Below are 13,759 nucleotides of genomic sequence, written 5' to 3'. Positions count from 1 at the left end.
TTATAGACTGTAAATCCTGTATGATAAAAATGTCTACATGTGATTTCTTAACACACATGCCTTACAACTCGAGTATGCCATTCTGGGTAGTGTGGGGCCGGGTGAGGGGGCCTAAAGGCAGCTCTCCACCGCACAATATCGGCCCGACAACCTGTTGTAGATAGCTTCGGTTCGGGATTTCTAGATTACCGTCGATAAACGACCAAGCAGGTTCGTTCAGTTAGTGCCAGTCTGTTGTAGTCTGAACTAGTCTGTTTGGTGGAGTCACCTTAAAGTGCATTTTAATAAAATAAGGCATATATCAACCAGAATAATGAGCAAAAGTTAAAAGGTATCCTATACATGCATAAATGACGGCCTATACTCATGCACATGCACTCTTGGAATCTTTACAAATGTGTAGGCCTTCATTAGGCCTATGTTCCAGATAGTTTTTCCAGAGCACCTCCCAGACTAGTATAGCCAGAAATATTTCTCATGATACTGCTCTCTTGATGATGTGATCTGGAAACCAAGCCTATATTGAAAGACTAGCTTACTGAATGCTTTGTTTTATCTATCATTATTCGGATTGTCTGGTTTCCGTTTAGGCTACACAATAGGCTATATCTTTCAAACTAGACGTTTGAAAGATATAACTGCAGTGGTGTGTTCTACCGTGTTACGCTATATACGTAGTATACTGTCCAAGAAAAGTTGAAAAAAAACGTATACCCTCTACTAACCATTTAATTCGGTGATTACGCACGAGCGCATATACGCGTGCATGTCGTGCGTGTAGGAGGGAATAATACGGTTTAGCCTCCGAAAAAACCTAGAACACACCACTGCCTAACTGTTCACGCCACACGCGTATGTTTGAAGGAGATGCTGTATTCAAGGTAGGCCTATGCTACTATGCGTGCACAAACGAGGGAACACGGAGAGGCGAGAGGCAGTTTCCAGCATTGATTCAATTTAATTTGTGCGTCTCTGTCAGCGGGCGAGGCGGATGACGGGTTTACCCGTTGCTGCACGGGCTATTTAAATTACTTTCAAATCATAAAAGCAAGGCAACGAGGCGCGAGGGGTAGAGGTTGAGACAAACAGGCCGAAAGCACTCGGCGGCGGGTTCTGATTTCCCTGGAGCAAATTAGCTCTATATCAGAGCAAAGCGACAGGCGGTAATCTGCCTGATAGGGAGCCCAGGGTGAGAGACATAGAGGAAGTGCTAAGGGAGGGAGCGAGGGGCGGGCCAGCCAGAGTGTGTCACCGCTCCAATCTTCTTGAGGTCAGACATAACAACCACACAATAAGCACCCTCTCTCTCTCTCTCGCTCTATTTCACTCACTCACTCACTCACTCACTCACTCACTCACTCACTCACTCACTCACTCATTCACTCTCTCTCTCTCTCTCTCGCTCTCTTTCACTCACTCACTCTCTCTCTCTCTCTCTCTCTCTCTCTCTCTCTCTCTATCTCTCTCTCTCTCTCTCTCACACACACACAAACACACACACACAAACACACACACACACACACACACACACACACACACACACACACACACACACACACACACACACACACACACACACACACACACACACACACACACAAATATTCCCATCCCATGAGTAAGGGTCTAGAAAAGCTCACTTAAATGTTTTGTTATTCTTCTCAGAATAAATGTAAATGTTATCCACCTCAGATAGCAATATGGATTTGTTGTCCAACTTGTCCCAGTAAATAGTTTAGGCCTGCTATGTCATCAATGTTAGAATGTCTTTAGTTAGCTGCTCTGTAGTCTGACAATTGACTTTAGTAAGGTCTGAGGTATGTTTTCGATTTACAGCCTATTTCTTAAATAAAGAAAACATTTAAAGTAGTTTTGATGTTTTGGTATGACAGAAAGTCTGTTGTGCCAGCTAAATCAACGCTGTCTCACAAAAAAAGGCATATTTTGACTTGTTGGGTCAATTTTGACCTAGTCTGGTAGACTTCGCCTCAGAGCCTGGACAGCAGGGGCGCGGCCACTGCGTTCTGATTCAAATCAACAGCCAATGAAGAAAAGGGGGCGGGATCCACTGCAGTGGGTGTTGCATGTAAATAGGAACGTTGTAACCGTTTTTTTGTTGGACCAAAAACGCTGAGAACGGGACTTCCGGGCATATTTTGACTTGGGTCAATTTTGACCAAACGTCAACATGCCCCTTGAAGGGGGGCGCAGAAGAGTCACAATATGACTTTCGGGGAATATATTATTTACGATTCTGTGCCTATCGTGACATAATTCGGACGGCGCTAAGTCGCTTTAGCTTGCTTGGCGGTGCCTCCCGTGGCTCAAGTCGGAGACAGCACGCAGACGTTGTAACCGTTTTTTTGTTGGACCAAAAAAGCTGAGAACGGGACTTCCGGGTTCGCTAATGCGGAAGTCGTGAAAAGTCAACATGTGCCTTATTTGCCCCCCCCCCCTTCAATACCATGTTGACGTTTGGTCACTTAAGTCACACCATGCTTTTTGGGGAGTGAGACAGTGTTGGCTTAATACATGAGAAATACATGAGAGTAGGGCAGGCTATATCTATGCAGGTTCAGTCATGCAATCAAGTATCACATTTCCCCCCATGTAACCATGGTCTATTCTATTTGACTACATACAGGTCTATGAGAGAAAAAGATGCTGCACACATGGTCTCAGTGCTAAATTGCACTGGCTCATAAAATTTAATTACATTGGTATAACCTTGATATGTGAATAAATCATTCCTTTATTATCACTGATATTGTAGAAATAATCCTTCTTGAAACATCACCGGTCCTATGATGACGGATGGACCTAAATGCAGAAGTCCTATAAGATTTAATAGAAATGCCATGCCAACTTCTGCTGCTTTGAAGTGATTAATAATTCCTGTAAGTATAAAAACTTCTCGTTTTTATTGTCATGAGGTAAAGTAGTTGCTATCTTGTAACAGGTTGGTTGGCAATAAGATAGATTTCGAAAATACAATAGCCTTAATCTTCTAATGTACCTCAAAGCTTTGAAACAGTTGAAGGTGTTTGCGGGACAGGGGTTGGACATTACCTCACTCAGAGTGCGTTCTGGGGGAAAAACGAGCGGGTAATTAGCTGATTAGAAGCCCGTCAACAGGAGTCAGCCGTCAGAGCCACGGGTCCAGCCAATCACATTCCGCACAGACCAGTGTTGCCATGTCAGCTTATTATAGGCGATTTTGGGCTTCTTTTTTTGTAAAGTTGCTTGTAAAAATTGGTAGTTACAGGTTGCGGTGTTTTGGGATGTTTCTAAAGTGTACTTGCTTATTTAGGTTGACTTCCAATTTATTTTTTTGTATTATTTAAACCAGTGGTTCTCAAATATTTTCATGAAAAAAGTTTGCAAAAATTCTTGATTATGCGGGCTAAAATGTAAAATCCTTGATTTTGTGATGGAATATGCAGGGTTTTTATGTGATTCTATGCGGTGAAATTGTGAAACATGCGGAATGTTGTGAATGCGAAAATATGTGAAATATGCAGAAAGTGCGGTTTTACGTGATTTTGTGCGGTGAAATATGCGGGAAGTTGTGAAATATGCCGAAATATGGTAAATATATCTACAAGCTCACAACGAGTTGTGAGCTTGTTGATCCGCTTTTTTTTTTATCAAATAGCTGATCCATATAGTTTGTAATTATAAGTGCTCATGTGGCCTAAGTTGCTTCTTTTGGGCTTGTTTTCCTAGACCTGGTTGCTTATTTCTCTCACAAAATCTGGCAACACTGGCACAGACCTACAGGGGTGGGGAATGGGCGGCTGATGGAGTGAACCAGCTACCCCTTTAGTTAGTTAAGTTGCTATTTAACAAGAGGTGGGCACGATCTCGCAACCTTCCCCTGTATAATAGACATTTTAGATTCAATCCTGTATCATCACACCCAAATATAAGCTACATTTGGATCGGCCTTTTAAAATGACAGTCTAGTAAAAATATAGGCAACAAACTTTTGTTCCCCCTTTTTTTCCCTCCTTTGAGAATATTGAGAAATATTTTAGATTTTTTTTTAAATATTGAGACATTTTGCAAGAAGTTGAAGGGGAAGTTGAAGGGGATTTTTTAAAACATTTTTTTTAAAATATTGAGACCTTTTTTTGCAACAAGTTGAAGGGGAAGCGCACAATTACGCTATTTTTTAGCAGAATGCAGATTAGAATGACCTGTTTGTTTGTTTTTACACCAAAGTTGAGCTGATATGCTCAGAAGGAGGACAAACTGTAGATAAAGAGGGACTTATGAGTTGGTGATTGGAATTGGATTTGCCATCTATGCGCGCTGCAGGTGCATCATCGGGAAGGTTAACTTTTGAGAGCTTCACTAGTGCAATCCTTCTGAGAAACGCCGTCATGATGGAGAAATCGAAAAACTTCAGAATCGACGCTCTACTCGCCGATGAGACGAACCACCACCGAGGCAACCGAGACCAGCACTCCCCGGGTCTGAGCAGCGACAGCCCCGCAGGGAGCCCCGTGTCCTGCCGGCGTGGGGACACTCCGTCTCCCCTTCTTCAGACTGGGATCATTCCCAAGCCGGGTCTTCTCAACCTCCCGCATCCAGGACTGGCTTCACTGCCTGGCATGTATCCGGCCCCCATGTACCCCATGTCGGCCTTGGGCGGTCACCATCCTGCTTTCGCATACGCCGGGTTCACACACTTAGCACAGCCGTATCCGGAGCACCTGAAGGCGGCTGCACTGGCAGGCTCTCTCCCGCTAGAGCACTGGATCCGTGCTGGGATCATGATGCCACGTCTTCCGGACTACGGTTGTAAGTGTTTCATTTATTTGGGAAAGTTAAACGATTCAAAACACAATATCATGTAGAAATATTGAATTGTGAATGTTGAGAAGAATTAGATAAATCCTCTTTGCAACTTGAACAATGGCCTATATAGCAGTGGTTCTCAACCTGTGTGTCGGGACTCCCAGGGGGGTCCCCACATGATTTTGGGGGGGTCCCCAGATGACAGTGAAGTAACAAGGACTTTTAAGACCTTTTTAATTTATTTATTTTTACCATTAGGCTACAGCATCAAAAGTAATCAACACACTATAAGCTATAAAAAGTGGTCAAACATTGGCCAAATTATCAAATAATATAAGAGGCAAAACATTTGAAAATAGCCGATCTACAAGCTCACAATGCCTCCAAGGGGAGGCGTTGTTGTGAGCTTGTAGATCTGCTATTTCCACAATATTTATCTGGGGGGTCCCCAGTTCAAATATGATTATTTTGGGGGTTCATGGCCTGAAAAGGCTGAGAGAACCATGCACTGGCTTTAGTGTTGCAATTAATTTTGCCTAAAGAAGTGAATATGATTGCAAAAAATGCGTTGACAGGTGGTGTTATCAGACATAATTGGTATAAACTATATGGTTTGGACTGTTTGATGACTTGACTTTTTGAAGATACCGCGTCGGAATGTTGTAAACTTGTTTCCGTTGCCTGCGCGCGGCGCACAAAATGAAAACGAAAATGTTTTAGCCTATAGCCTACAACACCCTACTAACGCATGTTTAATTATTTTCTACAGAACACTGGAATTATGATTACAATTATTATATTTTTTTGTATTGCGACTATAGCCTTTTAGTAGGCATAGGCTATTGGTTGTTGTCTTGTTGTATAGCCTACTGGCAATTGTTTTTGTCATTTTTTTAAACTGTAAAATAGCAGGTTAGTATAGTTTCGTTGTTGTCGTATTTTGGTTGTGAATTATATATTGTATTTATTTTTTTCAAAATCACATCGTGTAGCAATTGGCTACATATTTAATTTAAATATTTTCATAGCCACGTTTGATTTAGGCGAAGGTTATGGGCTATGCAATGCTGAATTGGAAATACTTTTTATGGCCTATATTTCTATTATCTATCATGTTTGATCTGGTTAATTAATTGTATAAATCATGTAGGCGGCCTATAGAGGAAATAGGCTACAGTATAGGCCTAGTTGAAGCATAATCCATCAGACAGTTTAAGGACGCATCACCATAGGGGCCGTTTCAAACTTTATTTTTTTATATATATTAATTTGTATTCGTTTTTTAGTCATCAAAAATACATAACAATAAGACAAACAAACACCAGACTATAATGCATATTAAACATGAGTAATTAACCTATCATAATGAGGTACTGTATAGGCAAACAGAATACAACAGTTGGACACATTAACAATTGGGCTTGTACACAACAGAGCAGTCACAAACCGTTTCAAACTTTTTAACTTCAACTTTAGAACACATTTTAACCACTTTAACATCATTTTATACTTTGGCTATTCAAAAATAGCAGATCTACAAGCTCATAGCGGGGCACCGAGTGCCGCCCTACGAGCTTGTAGATCTGCTACTTTTGAAAAATCGTGAAAATCTTTGAATATATATATTTTTTAAAGCAAACATTTCTAACTCAAATCTTCTGAGGGTCCCTTAATATTCGCAAAATATTTTGAGATGGGGGTCCGCGGCCAAATACCTATAATTTTGGGTGGTCCTTGACATGAAAAAGCTTGAGAACCACTGATATAGAAATATACGTTGTTCAGAAAACTGTTAGGATTTAGAAGACATTTTTAGAATCGCTCTTAATGGTCTTAATTAAACTTTCAATTAGAACGACATAGGTTCTCTGTCTAATCATTTTATTGGAGATTGGCCCCTACACATGGTCTAAGCACACTTGGAAAATGTTTGACCCCGATTTACTGCTTTAACTGTATGTCATCTTTTAATTTTGGCCTATTTATTTAGCTATAAATGCCAACTCGATGAAAATTGTCTTTGTGTGACGAAGAAACTATAAACAAACACCTAAAACGTTCTGTAGTTCATCAATAAAATCCCAAAAGCGTTCATCGAATTTTCATTAAGTTAATGGCATGCTCGCGCTTTTATGGCCTCTGTGCCTGCTTCATGCCGTGTCCTCTCGTCAACAATAAACTCCAGTAAAGCTATTATAGTTAATGATGGCCCGAGAGCGCTGGCATATGTGTATGTGTACGTGTATGTGTGTGTGTGTGTGTGTGTGTGTGTGTGTGTGTGTGTGTGTGTGTGTGTGTGTGTGTGTGTGTGTGTGTGTGTGTGTGTGTGTGTGTGTGTGTGTGTGTGTGTGTGTGTGTGTGTTCCCTCCCACAAATTTATATTGAACTTCCGATGTCCTTGGTATTATATAAATAACATAACCGACAGTCTCAGACAAAATCTTCTTGAACTCATCTTGTCGGAAAGATTTGGAGTAAAGTAGCCTAATAGTGCAGCGATTGGGTTGGCTACACCTCAAAAAATACCATACATTTTTGTGTCATAAAAACACTGCTTTCAAAAATGCTATGTCAGATACAGTAAGTACATACATTTGTCCATTTGGTTCTATTTGACATTTGAACACTCAGAATTATGGGCAGTCCGCAAACCTTACTGGGGTTTTTTTGGAATTAAGAAGTTTGAGAAGCACTGATGTATTCCACTTCCCTGCAGCCCCCCAGTCCGGTCTGTTGGGGAAGTGTCGGAGACCCAGGACAGCATTCACCAGTCAACAGCTCCTTGAGCTGGAGAACCAGTTCAAACTCAACAAGTACCTGTCCAGGCCCAAGCGCTTTGAAGTAGCCACATCACTCATGCTAACTGAAACACAGGTAAGAGAGAGATAGACATTTACGCCTGATTTATTCTTCACCGTATGACGGTGCTGCAAGATATAGCCGATCTACAAGTGCTTGTACTATATGGGCTATTTTCACCGTGCGACACCATTGTACTGACTAAAAGAGCATCCAAGACAGAGAGAGCCCTCATAAAAGTATTTGTTGACTGTCCTTTAAAAACACTGCCAAAATGCTGAAGCTGTGGGAAAGCCAAGAGAGCTTCTCAAACAAGGACATCTGAGCAACATGTCTAAACTACGCCACTTTGCACATTATTGCCTATCTAAGGTGACTCTCCACCAAACAGACAACTACTAACTTTGCAGAGATTTTACATCAAATGTATGAATTCAGACAATCCATTAGTCATAAAAGTCTGGATGAGGACTTGAACATGATTAATTTCCTGTCACTGAAAGGGGTTTTGAATGCCATTAGTTGTTTTATTTTTTTATGGTTAAAGAAACATTGGCTATTATGTCTACCATCGATTAATCCAATGTCATTTTATACGTAAAAGTATGTATAAGCCTACATATTTGTACACTAATATTTTATTACATTGTAGGCACTATTCCACATAGACTTACTTGCGCATGCTCCGTAGTAGACTACATTTAGCATTTTATTAAAGTGTTTTATTGTAGTGGTATATAGTATATGCCACTCAACTCAGCACCTGAGAAATAAGGCTCATGTAACGATTTTCACAGAGTCATTTCTTTATTAAGTCATAAAGAAATGTGGGCTGCCTCAGATGACACAAATTTAATCTCTGATTAAAATGTCAGGGTCTCTCTCTCTCTCTCTCTCTCTCTATACTTTATGTGTACAGTATGTGTGTATATGTACGGATATCTGTATATACCATATATATATATACATGCACGCACGCACACACACACACACACACACACACACACATGCACGCGGACGCACGCACGCACGCACACACACACACACACACACACACACACACACACACACACACACACACACACACACACACACACATTAGTGTATTCAAATGTTTTCCACTGCTTGTTTAGTCATCAGAGAATTTGAGAATTTGTACGTAGAGACACAAGACACAGAAATGATATGATCTTAACACCCACCTTCTTATTTTATTACCAGGTCAAGATCTGGTTCCAGAACCGCAGAATGAAATGGAAACGCAGCCGCAAGGCCAAGGAGCAGGCCTCTGCCTCGGCCCAGTCTGACAGTGAACGGCTACGCAGCGGGGGCAAATCAGCCTCCGGCAAAATAGTGGAGAGCAGCAGGCGAATCGTCGATCAAGACGACGGAGAAGACGATCTGGAACTGGAGGAGGGAGAGGAGGAGGAAGAGGATGATGACGAAGAGGAGGAGAACCAGCATGGCTTCCCTGTTCCCATGAGCGGTGGCGTGGGGCTGCCACGGCCCACAGACTTCCTGCAGCGCACAGCTGAGCTGGGCTACAATCCCCACAGCCCGTTCTCCGATGAAGAGCTGGATGGGGTGCCGGTCGGAGGGGACAGGAAGATTGGGGCTGGATTGTGAGATGAACTTTTACAACTATATATAAGACAAGCTGCTTTCCGTTTCATTCTCTGAGGGTTTCAGAGACGGTGGACCCTGGAAAACTCTCTGTGGTCAAAAGAATCCGTGTGAATAGGCTATATTATCATCTGCTCTGTGATGTTTTATTTTTTTGTGGTCCAGTAGGGACAGTTGGCACTTTTGCTTTGCTACGCAGTAAAATCCTCAGTGTTAATTTAACTGTTGTTTTTTTTTCACTTCCAGAGTTTAACACTTGAGTATTTTACTCTGTAGGTCATTTGTTGAAATCACAAGCTTGCATCATTATGTACAGTAATTGTCAAACATGCTGCTTTGCTCTACACATCATTTTCCAGTTTGAGTTAAAGAGTTTGGGCATGCAATGTCCACTCACTCATGGGTATAACACACACATGGTTCTCAAATCAACATATAAACTCTCAAATAAGTGTCAGAAATGTCAGTTTCTTAGCGTGCCAGAAAAAGGTGCTATTTTTTTCACAACGCGGCTGTTTACACGATTAACTTCAATCACCCTCTGGTCTTGGCCCTGCCCACAAACAAGCTCAACTGACAGTGGAACCTCCTCCTATGGACCTTCATGATTAATATGTGAATCTAACGGGGGCCAAATGAACAAGTGTGCATTCTGTGTCAGACAGTTTGAGAATGTGCGTGTCTAAATTTAACTCATTGTATAAATGTAACATTAGAATATACATTTGGTTACATTTGTACACTCTGAGTTACAAATGGTTAAATTAACACAGAGGGTTTTACTGTGTAGAATGAATTGGACATGAGACTGAATGCACAGTTCAGTACACAACCAGTAATACCGCTTGTCCTTTGTGGGTGTGGATGTATGCAGGACCTCCGCTCATGAACTTGTCTATTTTGTGACCTTTGATGTGTGTATTAGATGTAATGCTGCACCTGTTTTTGTTCTTGATGTTGTCTGTGGATTTATTCTAGCTATACATGTTGATGCATCTAATTTATTTGAATGAAGAGGTGATTGCAAAAGGAAACAGCAAATGTATTTATCTGAAACGTTGTGGTGTAACTGTGAAATAAAAAGAAAACGTGCAAATGTCAAGAATGTTGAAATTAATGAACAATTCCTATGAAGTATTGTATATTATGCAATCAATCAACTATATTAATTAACTGACTATTTAGCTACTTCAACCATAAAACAGAAGTTTTGAGCAGTTATGGACAAAGTACACAACTTGTAATAATATTACTCCAAGAGCACTTGCCTTAAAAAAAATACACGTCTATTTAAATGTACTTTCTTTGTACAATGTAATTTCTTTAAAATGTTCAGCAAAGAAATGCAATCACATTGTTACTGGACTGGCTTTTAAAGCGGTCCGCATAACCTCCTTACGGCCCAGCCTACGAATCTCTAGTCATCCTTAATAATACACCAGACATCATTGTAACCGAGGCTAAACCAAACTAACCTTAACTCTTTAGCCTTGAGTTTTTTTTACCCTCTGGAGTACCTCTTCCCTTAACTGCCTAGCAAAATCCACCTTGCTCTCTCAACCCTAGATGTCGTGCATCTCACGATAGGTGTTTTAAACACAAGCCCACTGGACCGGTGAAGCCCCCGTTAACTCACCTGACCAACACACTCTCGCTCCCCAAAATGCATATTGTGAGTTCTTGGGACAAATGTGACCAAATGACAAACGGTGACTGGAAGGGGGTACCCTTCCAGTCAAACGGTGCCTTCCTGGGGGGCACTTCCGCACTCCAGGAATGCGGAAGTGCAGTTCTCAAACCCAAGACGTAAAAGGGTGACGCCAAAAAAACTGTTAAAACGACGGAGGTGCGGCGTCTTAAACAGACTTGAACCACGAGAGGCACCAGCCTAGAGAGCCACCAGGCAAGCGAGTCACTGCTGAGCGTCGCGAAGTCTGCTTGAGCCGACTCAGTGCCGTTCGAGTTAAAGTCCCGATAGAATTAATCATAACTCATATCCCCCTATAGTCAACATGTGCCGTATTTGCCCCCCCCCCCCTTCCAGTCAAACTTTTGACTTCTTGGGATGTCCGTCCCAAGAAGACACCCTGAACGTGTACCCAAGGGCCTGCAATTAGGGTACAGTGTAGTCGTGCTAGTTACGCACAAAAACAAAAAGTTTAAATAAAACAAACCCAACCCGCCCCATGGTGACATGTTGCTCAACCCTACCTGCAAAGTGACTCTGAAAGGTAACCCCAGCTATGCCCCACAATAGGAACAAATTCTTACTCTGAATCAGCCTCTCCCTGGCACACTCAACTGTCAAATAATTTGTAAGTGTTCTGTTTGTGGACCTTCCTCATTTGTGTCTACAGGCTGCACGCAGCCCCTACAATTAAGAACCAACTAGACCAGCCACCCAAATGAACCATAAAGTCTAGGAAATGCCATACATAAATGTCCTCAAAGACGAGGACGAGCCCCCATTTGTTTCAAGTGGCTCAGCTTGTAACAAAGGAGGAAGCTCACACAAATAGTAACATTTCAATGATTTTATTTACACTAACAAATAAAAAACTTAAGAATTAAAAAAATGTCACTGCAAGTCAGTGAAATCCGTGATGTATGCAGTGTATGGATGAGTGCAACATGTAGTGTGTGTGAAAAGCATAATCAAACAAAGAAACAGAGCTGGAGTGCTGCATGGTGAGAGAGTGAGAGAATGGCCCTGCACTGCAGCCTCAAAAAAGAGGGACCTACAGGTGTGCCAGATGATGGATCTCCACTGTTGACCCTACTCTACTGCAATCACACTGAAACACAGACACCAGATTAGACTCAAAAGACAACACCAGGGTTTTCACAACATCAACTAAAATAAGTAGCCTAAGAACCAACCGTTCCCGAACCATGTGGCCTATCTCCTGTATCTGTATTGTGATTCGTGAGGCAGCACACACTCTCACAGTCTCACACACACACACACACACACACACACACACACACACACACACGCACACGCACACGCACACTCTGCTTCGTTATTGTCCACCATTGTTTTTTTTACCACACAAGCAAGCCACTGCAGCATAGTGTCTCACTCTTGTAAGGGCATACTCTTAAATATAGGTATTCTACCAAGGCGTATATGGATTCGGTGATATTTTGTAATGCACAGCAAAGTGACATTAGCTCTGGGAAATGTGTACGGAACACCAAACAAGGGATGATAAAGCAAATCGTAATGACTAGAATATGAATATGAATATGAATATGTACCTAGCCTGGTTTACCAGGCTAGGTCCTTGGCTCTAATGCCGAATAAATAATGGACCTTGATTATCAAGCCTTGATATGAAAACGGTTGAAAACCATGGTCTATACTCTAAACTGATTAAGAATAAGCAAAGAGACAGGCAGCACATTCATGCCGCATATTGGGCTGCTATATAGCCTATCTGTGTGGTTTTAATTTATAGCCAAGGCACTCAGATATGAATTACTTGGCTTGGGTTTACTGATAGCCAAATAATTAAGTTAATGAAGGGATGTAAAGTAATCAGCGCCTGATGGTGATGTCACATGGGGCCATTTTAATTTCCAAGAGGAATAGGATGATGAGTTTGTGTGACCAAAGTGGGGCGTTTTATTGGTTGCCCATGTAAGGGCCGTTTATATAGCAGATTGGAGGACCAGAGGTGAAAGAAGTACTCACATGTTTTACTTAAGTAAAACGTAAGAGTATCAACTGCAATGTAGAAATACTCTGTTAGAGGTCCAGTATTCAAAATGTAAAAGTACAAAAGTATCTGTATCAAAATGTAATTAAAGTACCAAAAGTAAAAGCACTCATTGATGTACCATTTCACAAGTTCAAGATATATTAAAAAAATATTTTCAAAATAGCAGATCTACAAGCTCACCATTGTGAGCTTGTAGATCAGCTATTTTCAAATGGCCACAATGTATGGTTGAAGTGGTTAATGAATGTTTTATATAATCAAAAGTTTTCAAGTAATTGTAGTTGGTAAAAGTACAATATTTGGATTCGAGATGTAGTGGAGACAGTAGAGGTAAAAGTATTGGAAATTGGAAATACTCAAGTAAAGTACAAAGAAATACCTAAAAGATGTACTTAACAGTACTTGAATAAATGTACTTAGTTACTTTACACCACTGTGGAGGACATAGCACCATATAACTTGTCCCCTCTCCGGACCACGGCTACATATTTATATTGTGATTAAATGTATTCTTAACTGGCTGGGGAGACACCGGCATGTCTTGTGAAAGAAAACAAGGCAGAGACGTTTATTGCTGGAAGCGCCTTGAAACAAATCTGAAGCTTATGTTTGGTGACTTTGTTGGTTGCAAAGCGAAGAGGAATGATTTAGCGGACGCTAAATTGTTGAAATAGGCTAGATAGGAAATTATTTCTTCTTTAGGCTACTCTCCGTTTTTACTCTTCAGTTTTTTTCTGTGATGTTTAATTAGCGTTTTAAACAAATTAAGAAAGGCAAAAACAAATGTAGGCAAGCCTACATCTGGCATC

General features: G+C 41.2%; 1 protein-coding gene across 1 annotated transcript; it reads left to right on the top strand.

Moving 5' to 3' along the window:
* Window positions 1–4,385: 4,385 nt before the first annotated feature.
* Window positions 4,386–9,228, top strand: mnx2b (motor neuron and pancreas homeobox 2b; the record flags this gene model as incomplete). The annotated part of the gene is made up of 3 exons (XM_080426306.1): window positions 4,386–4,806; window positions 7,520–7,677; window positions 8,824–9,228. The coding sequence occupies 3 exons, from the start codon at window positions 4,386–4,388 to the stop codon at window positions 9,226–9,228; spliced, it is 984 nt and encodes a 327-aa protein (XP_080282432.1).
* Between the last annotated feature and the right edge of the window lie 4,531 nt (window positions 9,229–13,759).

Source organism: Gymnoscopelus braueri (genome assembly GCF_963280865.1).
Source record: "Gymnoscopelus braueri genome assembly, chromosome: 1".
In the NCBI taxonomy this organism is placed as follows: Eukaryota; Metazoa; Chordata; class Actinopteri; order Myctophiformes; family Myctophidae; genus Gymnoscopelus; species Gymnoscopelus braueri.
The sequence above is the reverse complement of the archived record's forward strand: the minus strand, read 5'-3'. Positions and strand labels throughout refer to the sequence as shown.